This window comes from Pungitius pungitius, unplaced genomic scaffold, assembly GCF_949316345.1.
Source record: "Pungitius pungitius unplaced genomic scaffold, fPunPun2.1 scaffold_134, whole genome shotgun sequence".
NCBI classification, from domain to species: domain Eukaryota; kingdom Metazoa; phylum Chordata; class Actinopteri; order Perciformes; family Gasterosteidae; genus Pungitius; species Pungitius pungitius.
The window spans coordinates 1-15,984 of NW_026909821.1; the positions used below are offsets into that span (position 1 = coordinate 1).

At 51.3% G+C, this 15,984-nt stretch overlaps 1 protein-coding gene across 1 annotated transcript; it reads right to left on the minus strand.

The window, feature by feature from the left end:
- Positions 1 to 2,614: 2,614 nt before the first annotated feature.
- LOC134112184 (plexin-A2-like) lies at positions 2,615 to 15,766 on the minus strand (the record flags this gene model as incomplete). The annotated part of the gene is made up of 3 exons (XM_062560388.1): positions 14,365 to 15,766; positions 11,658 to 11,840; positions 2,615 to 2,758 (listed from the first exon to the last, which is right to left on the minus strand). Coding segments are annotated over exons 1-3 (1,551 nt in total), but the record flags the coding sequence as incomplete, so codon positions are not given.
- Between the last annotated feature and the right edge of the window lie 218 nt (positions 15,767 to 15,984).

A 15,984-nucleotide genomic window follows, 5' to 3' on the forward strand; every position in this document is an offset into this window, starting at 1 on the left:
AAAATAGTCCATTTGAAAACTACCATCGTCTTATAGCGATCAATTTGAGCCGGACAGATGTGTTCAGTGTAAAAGGTTCCCACCGTATGTAAACGGACTGAACCCTAATTAGGCGCTGTTCGCCCGCGAGCTCGTCTGATCCAATGCCGCCAGGGCGGGTCGGTCCGGGCCGCCGTGGACTGCACTCGCGCTCCGGCTCGGAGGGAAGACCGACACACACACGGGTGGAGGGAAACAAAGATGTGGATGGGTGCCTTCGTTTAGCCTCTTTACAGAGTGGCACTTGGGAGATTGCCCTGGAAAAACCCCGCAGCGGTTTCCCCTCTTCTTCCTTAGGCTTAAAGCCTCCGCCGTCGTTTCGCAGACAGACAGAGTGACATCCAGCGAGCTGAGCGCGTGTTTGGGTACCGAGCATCATTTCTATTCTTAGAAACGATCAAACTAAAGCCAAGCGGGGAGGAAGAAAGATTAACTGCTGGGAAGAGTCATTTTCTTTTTCTTTTTTCCATATCAATAATGGATCCCAAATGATGCTTCGCGGACCCACACACACACACACACACACACACACACACACACAAGTGCGTAAAATCCACACACCTACGCAGGGAAATGCACTCTGATTCCTTTTCCTTCTTCTCCCCCCCCCCCCCTCCCCCCCCGCTCTCCATCATCACGCCAACCCGCCGCGCTCCTCTCTCGGCGGGAAGGCGCGGAGGCTCATTGTTATTCCTCGAGGGTCGGGGTCTGATCCCGAGACTCGCTCCTCATTCCACATCCTTCCTGTAGGGTTCGGCTCCCCAGGAATCAAATCGAAACCTCCCATCCCCGGGATCTACTAGAAATGTGGGAAAATCTGCGTGTGAATCCCCCCCCCCCCCCCCCCCACACCCTCCCCTCTCCCTCCTCTCTGGGGGGGGGGGGGGGGTCCTTAACCGAGCTGCAGGAAAGCTGAGCACAGAGGGGGGCGAGGGGGAAGGCCTCGCGCTTCAGCCACAAGCTCCTGAGGTCTGCAGAGGAGAGGTCTGCAGAGGAGAGGTCTGAGGAGGAGAGGTCTGAGGAGGAGAGGTCTGAGGAGGAGAGGTCTGAGGAGGAGAGGTCTGCAGAGGAGAGGTCTGAGGAGGAGAGGTCTGAGGAGGAGAGGTCTTCAGAGGAGAGGTCTGCAGAGGAGAGGTCTGAGGAGGAGAGGTCTGAGGAGGAGAGGTCTGAGGAGGAGAGGTCTGCAGAGGAGAGGTCTGAGGAGGAGAGGTCTGCAGAGGAGAGGTCTGAGGAGGAGAGGTCTGAGGAGGAGAGGTCTGCAGAGGAGAGGTCTGAGGAGGAGAGGTCTGAGGAGGGGTCGCGGCCCCGTTTCTATGGTTTCGCTGCGGGCCGAGCGAAGGAAGCACGCGCCTCTCCTTCAAAGACCAGAGCGCATCAATAAGTGAAGCTTTGTCTCTTCCAGTCCATCACGCAGAAGGAGGAGCTGCCATGATTTGATTTAGACGACGCGCCCCCCCCCCCCTTCCCCCCTCCCCTCACAATGCTCCCTCTCTCTCGCTCTTCAGAGGACGTAACTTGTTTTGTTGAACTCGGACAGCTTTTTTTTTTTTTTTTAAGATTACCAGAAAAGACCTTTAGAGTCATTTTTAGAAGAGCCGATGTCCTCTGACTCCGACTCGACGCGTTCCAGCACTCAGAGGACAACTGAGAGCAGTGATCAGGGCTTTTCTCCTCCCTTTTCTTTTCTTTTTTTTTTGCGGTTGCGGGGAGGGGAGGGAGGGGGGGGGGGGGCGCTGACACCTAATCCCATCTCACAGAGCCATGCAGCTGCACCAAAATAATCACTTGATGGGAGTTGAAAGTGATTACCAGTGTTCACTCTTATCTGCAATGAGTGCAGAGTATCGTCCAACAGCAACAACAACTGCTCGCCTCTGTGATGGCGGGCCAAGTGAGGAGCAGGCGGGGGGGGGGGGGGGGGGGGATTGGGGGGGTTGTACAGCCTCACAGAAAAGAATGAAAAAAGCCGTTAATGGTTTTCTATGGTGTGTGTGTGTGTGTGTGTGTGTGTGTGTGTGTGTGTGTGTGTCTTATACAAAAGATGTACGCACTGTAAGGCCGTTCGCTTGGATAAGTAATTAGAACAGCGGCCCGTCCCCTTGCACACAGACACACACACAGACACACACACACACACACACACACACACACGCACACACTCAACCATCCCTTCAGCTTGCGAGGGCTTGAAAGTTGCCACATCGGATTTTGTGGATAATCATTTGGTATTATTCCAAATAAACGCCATTTGACACAAATTAATGTTCCTGCTTTGAAACTGCTTTTTACCGCTGAATCCCGAGCTGTGCAGAACAATAAGGTTTACTGATTCGCTGGTATCTGTGCAGAAAATAAACGTATCACATCGCTCCCCAAACTAAATCCAATCAAGATTCCTCCCTAACAACACATAATCAATACCACATTGTGTGTTGGCTCGTACAATGTGCAGCCGCAGTAAACAACAACAAAAAAATCCCCTTTTCATGCGACGTAAAAGCCGCAGTCTCTCGCTTAAGGACGCGTCGCCATGGCAAACGTCACAGTGGGGGGGGGGGGGGGGGGGGGGGGGGGCTCTCCTCACCTGAGTGTCGGACATGACGTAGAGAGAGCTCCGGTCCAGGGAGAAGGCCATGTCCCGGAGGATGGGGCCGCCGTCCTTCATCACGACCACCGTCTCGTACAGCACGCCCCCCACCAGAGGGCCGTCCACTCTGACCTGCGGGGACACAAACGCAGAGAGGGGACAGCGGTTACTGTAATTGTCCCTATTAAACATCGGCTTTGAAGGCACAGAGATGAACCCCCTCGGTTCGATGAACACCGTGTTCCACTTTTAGCTCACTATTTCCTGCTTTAAAATGGTAGTAGAACTTAAGAGAGAACCCCCGCTTTCATCACAATGGGGGATTGTTGCATCCTGCATCACAACATGTCCTGTTTTACATTCATATCTTGGTTTTTAATCCGTTGTAAACATCTCTCGAGCAATCGGGCAGAACATTAGCTCCTTCACGGAGGGGCTGTTTATGTGAAACGACAGCCTGTTCATTTGTGCCAAAGTGAAAAGCGCTTTGCAGTAAATCACTGGAAATGTGCACGTTCTTACTGGAAGCAACACGTCCACCCCCTCATTATTCCTTCACGTTCACGCTGTAAAGTTCAGACCAAGAAGAGAGCGCATCTGCAGATCCTCCTGGAATGACTTTGAGGCAGAACTCTTGTGGGGCTTTATTAAACGGTGAAGGGTCCTCCGTCCTCGTCTCTCACCTCCGCCTGCAGACCGGGGGGGGGCCATTGTTGCACCGAATGAGGAGGGTTTTCTTTGTAACGAGGCTGTGCAGAGGCAGCTGTTTGAGGGTGTGAAAGAGCTCCTTTATTGTGAAAGGGTTTTTATCATCTCATCGCCTTTCTACAAATACAAACCATCCTTCTTTGTCTGCTTTAAATTGCGCGGCCATCGCCAAGAGACACAATTTCACAAAAATACCTTATATTTCATACATAGATCCCATCTTTCACCAATGAAGGATGCGAGTTGCATCACAAGCTAACGGGAACTTGACATTTGAAAGTCGGAAATGTGAAATGAGAGAAACGTCTAAAGGCAAAAAAGATCCTCATTAGCTATGCAAACCCGGGTTGAAGCCCCCGTTTAAATTCCTGGGGGATCGGATCATTAACCATGTGATGCAATTACAGTAGAGCTAAATTAATTCCTCAATCATAATAATTGAAATAAACGCAGGATGATGAAGGAATTGGAGCGGAGAATTTGCGAAAGTGTCGCGACGCGATTGGCGGCCGACCTTTCGCCCCGCGCGGACTCGGGCGACCTCGCCCGCCCCAAATCCGATCCGAACCGCATGGGCGCTCTGAGCGTGTGCCAGGGTCTATCCGGAGCCCCGGCAGTCTCTCAATGGGGACAGTCAATCAATACCCACTGATTACATGATTGGATCCCCCCCGAGGCGACCAAAAAAACTTCATCAATCAATCACGCCTCCACCTTCCCGCCAGCTGCGCCTCTCCAACCGTCAGCCGAAGGAGGGAGGAGGGAGAGATGACACGTGTCTGTGTGCGTGTTGGGTCATGTGGGAGGGGGGGGAGAGGGGCGTCATGCTCTGCATACAGAAACACCAGAGTAATGAGCACCATAGTGACACGATATCGTCGTTGATTTCAGATCACAGAGGGAGGGGTGTGTGTGTGTGTGTGTGGGGGGGGGGGGGTACCGTGTCGGTTATTATCTCGACGCCGTGCTCAACTTTCTCCGTTTGGATCTCAGCTCACTGGGTAATTTCTCTCGCCCCGTCGTCTCTTCTTCCTCCTCCTCCTCCTCCTCCTCCTCCTCCTCCTCCATTTCCCATTCCTCCTCTCCCTTTTCACCGCTATCCCACGCCGCAATGGAGCCAGTTTACATTATTGTTTCCCACACTCTTCATTACGTAAATAGAATAGATCGAAACCAGAGCGTCTCTGTGGTGAAACCATGTGAAAAATGACAACATCCGTCTAGAGGAGCTCAGCTAACCAGCACACATGTGTGTTTGACTGAGGTTTACTGATGGGGGGGGGTGGTGGGACTCAGTCGAGCACTGACCCATCGTGACCGATCCGTGGTGTTGGATTGCAAAGTGTTTTTTTATCATTTAAAACAGGGCTGACCAGGCAGGAGCCTCTGGGAGCACAACAGGTCCTCCGGCTCTCTAATGAGAGCAAGGCGGGCTTTGATTGGTTTTATAATGACTCTGCACACAAAGTTCCACGCACGCCGACAAGGACGCACGCACACAAACCCGCCGCTGTTGGCGCTCGGGCGCTTAAATCTGCAGCTGTGTATTCTGTGCAATGATCAATACACCATCTCATGGATTATTGCGTATGGGGAACACTCATCCACAATGCGGCAGTTCATGTGGCGCAGAGTTAGGACCTAATTTTCACTCCGTGATTAGAAACACGTGGATGAAAATCCTGTTTGTGACGACCGCGAGAGACAAAATGCCACTTGGGCTGCTCCCTCTTATGTGTAGAAATCTGCTGGAATGCTTCAAAAAAAGCAACCTGATCCGCCTGGGATACAGGAAGTGGCCATTATGAAATGTGTCTGATTTAAGTAGTTGGTTCATTGCTTTAAAGGGTCGCTACATATTTTCCAGAGAAACCTCAGGGAACCTGGTTCATAAGATGGAGGCAGTGTCGCCTTGTGTGGTCCATGTCATGGAACCCACATGTTCCTGTGACCTCAGTGAGCTCCTTCATTTCAGTTCCTCTTCCCAGCGTCTCGCGGCTGACGACGATATATATATATTTAACCTGTGAATAATATTCAAGCCAAAGACAGCGGATATAAACAGCCCGGCTTAGCAGATCTGCAACATGAGCCCATGTGCTCGGAAACCAAAAAAACAGACTGCCCTTTTTTTCCCGGGGCCCCGGGTTTTGCATCATAAATGCTCGGCTGCACTCTCATCACGCCAGGGCCCAAAAAAAAAAAAAAAACCCAACAACTGTCACTTGGCTTCACTCAGGTTGGCTGCGTCGTAAAGCCGCCACGAGCACTGCACTCCTGCAGGACGTCTCCCACTGGGAGCCTTTACACGTGGGGCCGTTTTTTTTTTTTTTTTTTTGCGATCCGTTTCAGACGGTGACTTCATTCATGTGAGAGGAAGTGTGCATGCAGGTCTCTCCGAAAGTCTGCTTTTCCGCTGATGAGGAAACCCTGTAAAGCGGATGATTGCTGTGTTTATGTTGCAATGGCTGTCCAAAAAAAAAAAAGTGTGTCCATATGCGGCCAGTCAGCGTAACCTAAACATATGGGTGGAGACCCCGGGAGGCCGTGAGCTCTCTGCTCAACAGATCACTTCCAATCTGCCACTGTGACGAGGTTTCATCTGTCCGACCTGAACCCAACACAAAGACGCCGGTTCGTTTAGTGTGTCCTCCTCGGTCTTCTGTACGTGACGTTTGTCTGAATAGCCACCCAATCATGTGTACCCATAATCATCTGATCTATTGTTTCCTATTGTTTTTCATACAAAACCACCAAAAGTCAGACACAATCTGACGGGAAACCACGGAAAGGTCTTCCGTTACAGAGTGAGAGTACGAGCAAGACTAGATCCAAAGCAGATGTACACGGACCGTGAGACGGACTGTGAGACGGACTGTGAGACGGACTGTGAGACGGACTGTGAGACGAACTGTGAGACGGACCGTGAGACGGACCGTGAGACGAACTGTGAGACAGACCGTGAGACGAACTGTGAGACGGACTGTGAGACAGACCGTGAGACGGACTGTGAGACGGACTGTGAGACGAACTGTGAGACGGACTGTGAGACAGACCGTGAGACGGACTGTGAGACGGACCGTGAGACGAACTGTGAGACGGACTGTGAGACAGACCGTGAGACGGACTGTGAGACGGACCGTGAGACGAACTGTGAGACAGACTGTGAGACAGACTGTGAGACGGACTGTGAGACGGACTGTGAGACGGACTGTGAGACGAACTGTGAGACAGACTGTGAGACAGACTGTGAGACGGACCGTGAGACGAACTGTGAGACAGACTGTGAGACGGACCTTGGCACCAGCTCATGTCAACGCGGCGTCACGAGGGGCCGGACAACTGGCCGCCTTTTTACGGTTGGGTGGCCGCACATACGGTCCGATCGAGGGGGACAGCCGAGGACGGCGGCCATTGATTCGCCCGTGTGTCCATCACGCCTCTGTAAATGCTCCTGAGACGGGGGGGGGCTCTGAGGTGGAGGCGTGTACTGCAGGGGACGGGACCAATCATTCGGCCATCACATTAACCACAGTCACAAAAGGAGGCGTATTGATCCAAGCCGCGAGATGCGCTGCGTGTTGCGAATTGGCCCAAACCCTTGACGCGACGACCAACAGCGCTGGACGCCCCCCCCCCCCCCCCCCCCAGAGGAGGTCTTAACGTGTTGCTGCATGTTTTTCTCGGGGGTTGTTTCTGAAAACCTTCCAGCTGCAGCAGCCGTTATTTTGTCGAATAAAGCAGTCGGCTGCAATGGCGAGCGTCCATCACTTCCTACCGCGAGTTGCGCAACTTAACCACGGCCCCCTCTCGGGCCTCCGCTTGCTCGCGTCTTTTCTCCCTCCGTGGGGGGGACACCGTTTTCACGTTCTCTCTTTCCTGTCTTCCTCCTTTTCGGACGCCCACGGCCCCTCCAATCATTCCCATTGTACTGCAGGTTCCACCCAACAAGAGCAGTGGGAGGGGGGGACAGTGAAACAATTCATGGCGCCTGTATGGTCTTCATTTTGCTCAGAGAGAGAGAGAGAGAGAGACGTTAATTAAACTACAGAGATTGACACCTGTTCTACCTGTGATCACAAGATTGGCAGCTGCACCGAGGCTCTCGAGTCCGGCTCCCTTCATGTGGTCATGAAAAATCCTCCCAATTTAGCGCCAAACACACCTATTCCGCCCCGCTCCCCTGCTCTGAAACTCTGTTGTAATGATTTCAATCACGGGGTCTCCACTTCCTGGGCCCCCCTCCCCTCCCCCCCCCCCCCCCCTTTGGAAACCGTGACCTTGAAAAGTCCAAGTCACTTAGCGGCCCGCTGGAGAATTTCCCCACCCAGTGGACTCTCAACGCGCCGTAATGAGGGCGCCATTTGCACATGAGAGCATTTGACGAAGGCTTAACACGCACACATGTAAATACTGTCCCCCCCCCCCCCCCCACATACAGTGAACGGGTGTACGACATGGTTGATTTCCCTCTGAAATGGGACTCGCGCGTCTTAGTCCAGTCGTTTTCTTCGTATCACTGTGCTCTGCAGAAACGTTTCCTCCAAAAAAATCAATCCCACTCCACACGGGTTTATGTGTTTGAAGCTGACACAGTGAGCACAAATATAATGTCACTCTGCACTGTCTGATACAGAGGTCTGCTATTCCCCTTCAAGTGAAATGAAGTATGAAACCTGGGGAAATGTGCATGCAGTCTTTGAGCTTTTGGAGGTGAATGATACAAATCATTAATTAAAAAATGAAAGCCATTCATAGCCGTTGTCATTTTGTCAACTTCATTCAGATACTCGCTTCCAGCTACGCAAATATTACGAATTGATTGGCTGCAAACTTTTAAGTCTCCATCTATTTTCAGATCAGGACGTGTCCCATCCGCCCGAAACTGAACGGCAACACTTTTATCACCATTTAAACGTCGAAAGCATTGTTTATGCTCACGTCACTGTGGTGTGAGGGTACTGACTCAGATGCTAATCTCCGTGTTGCTAACATGCAGAAACAGTGCCACAGCGGGTTGCCTCCTGCTTTGAGACTCCACTAAGGATCAGTGAGAGATAATGGTTTTTACCTGGATTCACCTCATTAAGGAACGTCGTGCAAAGTGTAACAGCCCCATTTTGTGTTGGGCACCCCGCTACCCGCCGGCTCGCGTTGCTCAAATCAACCTCCCGAGGCAACGATTTTGGAAACGTGCCGTTGTGCATCTTTGACAATCGAGAGACTCATCCTGCAGCTGCACGCAGGGGCGCAATGTGAGCCGGTCGGCTGCCCCCCCCCCCGTGACCTTGCACCCTGTGGCCATTCATTGCCATGCCACCGTTCCCCTCGTGCCCCGTCCATTTGGGGCTGATGGACTAGGACTCGCCTGGTGACCTGTGGCCCCCTCGGAGGCTCCTGGGAGCCTGGATCAGGGCTGTGATGACAACCTGCGGCCTTTAGACGCTCTGCACTTGACGCGGGAACGATGGGTTCCTCGTGCTCCTCGACACAAACTCACCGCTCACTTCCTGAACACACGCAGACCGTACAGCTCCCCCCCCCCTCCTTCTTCCTCAACCTTCTTTTTTTCACTTTGTATCTCAGTCTTTGTACGTCTGCCTCTGTTGTTTCGCCCGTGTCTCGCTTTTGTCTCCCTATCGTTTTTCTCTCTCTCTCTCTCTCTTTCAGGCGTGTTCATCTTGTTTTGTTTTTTTTGGGTCCCCGATGTCTCATCCGATGAAAGCGCTCCAGTGATGCTATCTGTGCTCCCAGTCTAGACCTCTGTGTGTGTGTGTGAGTGTGTGTCAGACAGATTGCGCCTCATAAGACCCGAGGCCTCCAGGCTAATGTCACAACAGTCCTCTCGCACATTTCCTCAGTCAGCCGCGCGCCTTAACAACTGCGCAGTGAGCAGAGCCCACGGGTGCTACCAAGTCAACCCGGGTAGATCAGAAGAAAGCTTCACGATAATACATCGCTACAGTCTGCCTTCAAAATTAAGACGTGACGGACAATGAGCCAAATCAACTTCATGAACCTCTGCAGAAAGAGGTCATCTCATGTCTGTGGGCTTCCTTCAGGAGCCCCGTTCTCTGCACGGTCTGAAGCGTGTCGGTGTCGCCACGTTTCAAACCTACCTCGGTGTGTGATCAGTCGACCATCCAGACGGCGTTCTCAAACACCCCCCCCCCCCCGTTCATAATCCATACTGTCACGATCCAACGCGTCTGAAGAGCGAGAGACACGTGCACAGAGGAGGTGCGACTTGATAGTAAGTAAGGAGTTAAGAATTCGTTCCAATCTGTCACTATTTCAACGCTTTTTATAGCTGAATTGATGGAAAAATTAAGAAAATGATGAAGAATCACTAATGATGCTTAACTTGAAACGTCATATTTCGAATGTGCTGATAAATTGCACCTAAGATGGCGACGCTGTCGATCTCATCCCGCCTCTGCGAGGGTTTTGTCAGATTCATTGTTAATCATCTTCAGGTGCGACTGAGTCTGAAAGTGTGCACTGTTAGGCCCATGTGAATATACCTCCAGCCTCTCTGACGGCTCCTTTTAGACGCGACGTTCGAACTAATTCCTGCCAATCAAACGCTTGTCAGTACTCTGTATTAATAATCAATCCGTTCACCTGATGATGCAAGCACGGGAGAAAAGAAGCAACCTGATACTAAAGGAATACTAAATTTAGACTTTAGAAGTAGAAGGCTGGAGATATTCCGTAAATTTGACCAAAAAAAACCCAAAACCAACAATACTTTGGTCCATCTCATAAAATGTCAGAACGACCCAGTCCGTGTGCCTCTCATGTTCCAGCTGATATTGAAACAGGTCACATTCACTATATACACTTAAAGGCTAAAGCTGAATCATTCCCTAAAACAGCTGTGCGCGTTTCGTTTTCAGCCAAATGGGACTAAATGGTGCATCTGTTGCGGCCTATTTTCAGCTGCAGCTTTAGTGTCTCAGAGCTGTTTTTCTGGGGTGACTCAAAATAAACTACACTGATCATATTCATAATATGGCATCTAGGGCGACAGTGGGATTATAACTTGTTAGTCTCTGGACAACGGGGGATGTGTGTGGCTTCATCAAGGTTAAGGCACGCCGCATTTATACTATGAACCCTCTGTTGAAGATGAATGATGTTTCCAAAACGAATGACGTTGGGACCTTGATAACAGGAAAAAAATAAAAAATCTTAAAGTAGAACTAGAAAATACAGAGACTGGACAGGAACGATATTATTGGCTTTTGAAATACAGATTAGACTTTGATAGATTTCAGATTATTCATTTGAGCCTGAAACGGACTCACACCTCTAATAAAAAAAATGCAAAAAATGACCGTCAAGCCCACAGAGATAATGTTCAAAATGAGTGAAGTGGTCCTTTAGGGACTTCACGCTGCTTGTGAGCCACAATCCGCCAGGGCCGCGTTAAACAAGAGGCTCTAGAGCTGCATCGTGTCGCTAATGCGGCGGAATAGGAGGAACTGACACGTGCTTCAGTCGTGGCTCAAGGAGACGAGGAGACGAGGGTGGGAAACGACATCATCGAGCTGCGCGATAACTGCACCTCAGACAGCTGCGTAACATCCTCCGTGATCACAATGATATGTTAAACACGACCCGCTATGCTAATTAAGACATTAGTTGATCATATTATTGCATTAATTAGTGTTAATGACCATTATTGCGTGGATGTGGCACAAAGCAGCTGTGGGAGATGAATCTCTGCGACGTTTCTCTCGCTGACGACCGATAACTGACTCGTGTTTGGAGGCAGGAACCTTTTTTAAAGGGACATTGCACCGTTTCACCGGTGAGAGCAACAAGCCGTTAGTTCTGGCTGAAGTACGTATTGCTCCACGTTGCATTGTGGGAAAAGGTGGTTCCATTGTGTTTCGGGGTCGTATTCCACAATGTGAATGAAATATCGTCATTATGAGTCACCAGATCACAACTTGTTCATCAGCCCCTGGGAATTAGTTTGTGCCTCCATCGAGTCAAGGATTCAAAGGAGGGATTATAACCTTCAGACAAGATGAAGGACACATGGAGCCGTGTGCTCACGAAGATCTTATTTTTCCTGCTCACATCGTTTTTTCATATTCGTCACAGAAATGTGGCAGTTTAACGGTGTGTTATTTTTGTGTCTAACTGTCTAACAACTGTCGCTTGAGATGGACTCAACTTGTACAGCTTCATCCATCTCTTCACACACATCTTTTTTTACTGCCGTTTCGCATTGGTCAAAACTAAAATGGGACAATGACCCTCTGTGAATAACTGGCGTCCTTCGAAACCCGCGGGCCGCTGCAGCTCTCACCTTCTTCAGCCGCCCGCTCCTGGTCCCCAGGAAGATCACGCTGTGTCCGTGGTAGACGTAGGAGGTGACGGAGGTCAGCCTGTCCCTGCTCTCCGTGTACAGCGTCCGACCCGACACCAGCCGGGAACCCCCCAGGGGCTGGTTTATGTCCAGGCCGCAGAAGTGGTCGTCGATGGGAACCGGCTGCGTGGAGGGAGGGAGGGAGAGAGGGAGAGAGGGAGAGAGGGAGAGAGGGAGGGAGGGAGGTGAAGGTGAAGAACACAAAAGCAGAGAGATGGGGTTTTGAGGGAGGTGGAGAGCGTAAGTCGAGAAATCGCTGTAGACACAAAGAAACTCGAGCTGCCCCCCCCCCCCTCACCCCCCGGCTCCTCGATGGAGGAGCTCACTGATGGCCTGAGGTCGACGGCGAGGAGCGCTGTGTGTGTGTGTGTGTGTGTTGCGGCGGTTTCTGTGGTTGTGAGATCACTCGATCTGACATCACACAACGCGTTGTGATTAAGCATCAAAGGGAGCGCAGTGCTGCTGCATCTACTGACGCGCAACTCCAACCGCCGCTAATTGCCCGTCACCCGGTGCAGAAATCAACCTTTTTTAGGGCGGCTAATTTCCTTATTTCTCGTCCTCCGCCGCATACCCGGCCCTCGCTTTTGTTTTGCTTTCATCGAGCAACGTGCCTCCGTTTTGCTGAGTGTGATCAGTGGAGGTGAATGCGGAGTAAATCAACTTTTGCATCTCCCCCTTAAGAAGCTGTTTTCTTTCTAGTATGCAAGCAATCAGGTCCTCTCATTTTGGTTTTCTCAAAACCTGTGAATATTTGTCATTTGAATATTTGTTTTGACATTTTGCATTTGTTGCTCTTGACTGCGTGCAAAATTGCCGGTTGGAAATTCCGATGCCGAGTGTTTTTATGTCATCAGAATGAAGAGATTTTTTTTATCATCCCCAGAGGATGGATCCTACTCGCTCAGGTGATGTCCTGAAATTTCAACAACAGCAAGTTGATATCTGTAACATGAGCTGAAAAGTCTCACCAGCTTTCGGATGGAACAATGCGAAACCTTCAGGTTGAATCACAAAACTCAAACGCACATTTGAGCTTTGTGCAGAGCCTGGGTTATTGGTGCGCTGACGCTGTGAAGTTCGGAGCAGAGCTTGGCGAGCATTGTGCCTGCTATGAATCAGCTTCTAAATTAGCATTTAGCTTTAAGCAACTCTGTGACTAAACGCAGCCTGTGGCTGTTTAGTTTTGTTTCTGCAGTGTTTGGCGGATGCAAATATTGGCATTTTGTAACTTTCTTGGAGTCTTAAAATTCACACTGTGTCCGTGATGCAGCCTTTTGGTCTTTTTCAATAATTATCTTCAGGCACGTTTAAAAATCTTGACACGGGAAGGGAATACTATTAATAATATTATAGGTTGGCAAACTAAAATTTGGAGAAAATGGAGAAAAGCTACAGATTGTCTATTCCTTTAAACGTCTTGGTTATTATAATGGTGCATTTAAGACTTAAATCTTCAGGCCTCCAATGCAATGTTGTGAATATTTAGCATTTGATGTCACAAGATCCCTTTTGTCAAATGCTTATGTGTATGAACACCGAAAGTAAAGGCAAATTTGTAAGATTAGTGAACAACACTAAAATCATTAAAAAAAAGGTTGAAAAGAGACCAGACGGGAGATTTGGAGACAAATGTTTGAATCTAACAATTTAATCATCAGTACATTTATGATTAACTATTTTATACAGACTAACCAAAAATTGTTAAAGGGGAATGAGTATCAGTGCCTCTCCAGACACGCTGTTGATCTTTCACTAAGTAACACATCATGTAACCAGAGAAGCAAATATCTAATGACTTCTTACCAATCGCATTCCACTAACAGTGCATTTTAGATATGAAGCCCTTTGGAGTTAATTATTGCTGTACTATGTACTCTCTGTCCTCCCTCAGTGGCTTTTATAAATACATGCTATTTGTTTGATGGCTTGATAGTACAAAGCACATTGGAATGACCACAGCGATGGAAGCGATGAGCATCACTGTTTTCATGGTTTGCTTTCATCTGTATCCATAAAAGCTGCTCATTACACAGAATTACAGCTTTCACAAGAGAAATCGACTTGGGCATTTACGAGAAAGCGCCTTTCTCAACATCAAGAACGGGTCTCTGAGGGCTCAAATACCGCTGACAGCGACGATAGCAGAAGGGACAAGGGGGAGGGGGAGGGGGGGAGGAGAGAAAAGGGAGGAGGAGAAGACGCGAGTCGGGGGCCCCAAACCCCTGAATGAAATCAAAGCTGCGCACAAACCTCCCGTGATTAACGCCGTGGAATTAAATCTCCGCCGGCTCATCCGCTCTCGCGGGATCCTAAAAACCTCAATGGCGCCGCCGCGGCCGCCCGTTTGACAGCTATTCAGGCTTCAATCACGGCTGTGGATTCCGAGTCCAGTAAAACCCGCGTGCTGTCCGCAGGTGGGGTAAACACGAGAGGTTACAGGCAGCGTGCTCTCCGTTAAATCACGCTGCCATCCAACCAGAGCCGCGTTTTTTAAATCAAAGGCTCACGCGTTGCATTTATCGTTCCCGGCGTCCTCGTAGGGCTGGAAGTCAGGGAGAAGGAACCCACGCGTTTTGCACCTTTTTAACGCGTAATAGCATGATTGAGGGTGCAGTTTAGTTGCTCAATCAAAGGGTCGACCTACCGCCTTGGTGCACTGCACGTCTTTTCCCAGCAGCCAGTGCAGCTCCAGGTTTCCCTCCCCCTGGTAGCAGGACTGCAGCCGCTCCTTGATGCGCGCGTTGACGTCTCGGATGGTGAAGACGCAGAGGGCGGAGTGGTCCGGAGGGTCGTGGCACTGCTTCTGCCCCTTGGAGAACACGGCGAACAGCACGTCCTCCTGGGCGCTGATGTTGAGCGACTTGGCCAGAGCCCCGCCGGCCTTGGACAGGTGGGCCGCCTGCAGCAGGCGGTACTCCTCGCCTTTGTGCACGCAGCCCACGGGCAGCGACACGTACGAGTGGAACTTCTTGTCGCCCTTGCACAGGCGGATGATGCGGGAGGTGTAGAAGAGGTCGCCGGCGGAGCCGCCGGCGGGCATCCCGCTCTCCGGCGTCTCCGGCTGCACCGTCAGGAAGTAGACGAAGCTGCCGCTGGCGAAGCCGTAGACGTAGTAGATGTCAAAGTGCGGCACGAGGGCCAGCGTGTCCGACGGGATCTTGATGAGGGAGGAGACAAAGTCGGTGTGCAGCTCGTAGTCCAGCATGGCCGAGGACTCCGGGTCGCGCGGCAGCTTGCGGCTGGAGATGGTCGGGAAGTAGTCCTGTTTGCCGCCCACCGCCGTGCCCACGTACAGGGTGGCGTCCTGGCCCGGCGAGGGCACCACCACCCCGTACATGGTGCCCGTCCGGTTGTCGCTGGACAGGTAGTGCTCCTTCTTGTGCGTGGGCTCCACCAGGATGAACAGGTCGTCCAGCCTCAGCAGCTTGCAGACGCCCTGGTAGAGGCTGCCGCAGGCCAGCAGGCGGCCGTGCGAGTAGTCGATGAGCAGCAGCTTGTTGACGTTGTCGGTGGCGGCGAGCGGCTCGGAGCAGGGCTGGACGATGAGCGGCGGGTAGCACGCTTTGTTGTCGTACTCCGGCCCCGTGTCGTGGGACACCAGGAGCGTGAGGTTGGCCGACAGCTTGTAGACCCGGTTGACGGCGCCCACGTACAGGGCGCCGCTGGACCGGTGCACGGCCAGGTGGCTCAGCGGCCAGTCCCGCCTCTCCGAGGGGAAGGTGCTCAGGGTCTGTCCCGCGGCCGGCCGCTGGGTCGCGGAGATCAGGGCGAGTAGCCACAGCGCCAGGGGCCGCCACATGACCTTTGGGGGACGGTGACCTTTAGCGAGGCCGCTGTAAGTCCGTCCTTTTTGCAAGCGCGGTCTCATCCCCACGTGACTCCGGGAAACAAACTGATGCACAGAGGTCGGATTAAACACCTGGGATCGTGCGCTGCGGTGTCAGCCGTGTCGAGGCCTTCACACCATTCTGAAAGAGAAAATAAAAGACATTTATTTTAAACAACCAAAGATCCTCGAGTGGAGAAACCGCCTCGAGGGTTTCATTAGACACTTGTTGTCTCCTCTGTCTCTGCTAAGTAAGACAAATGAGACATCAAATAAACAAGTAATCATTTGTTCAAAGTGTCTGCCCATATTTACAAGCCCGAGAGATGTTCCAATAATCCCCCCCCCCCCCCCCCACACACACACACACACAACAGGGGTGGGGGGGGGCTCATTATACCCGCCTGTCTGTAAGAGGGAACTCACCGCGGCGTATTG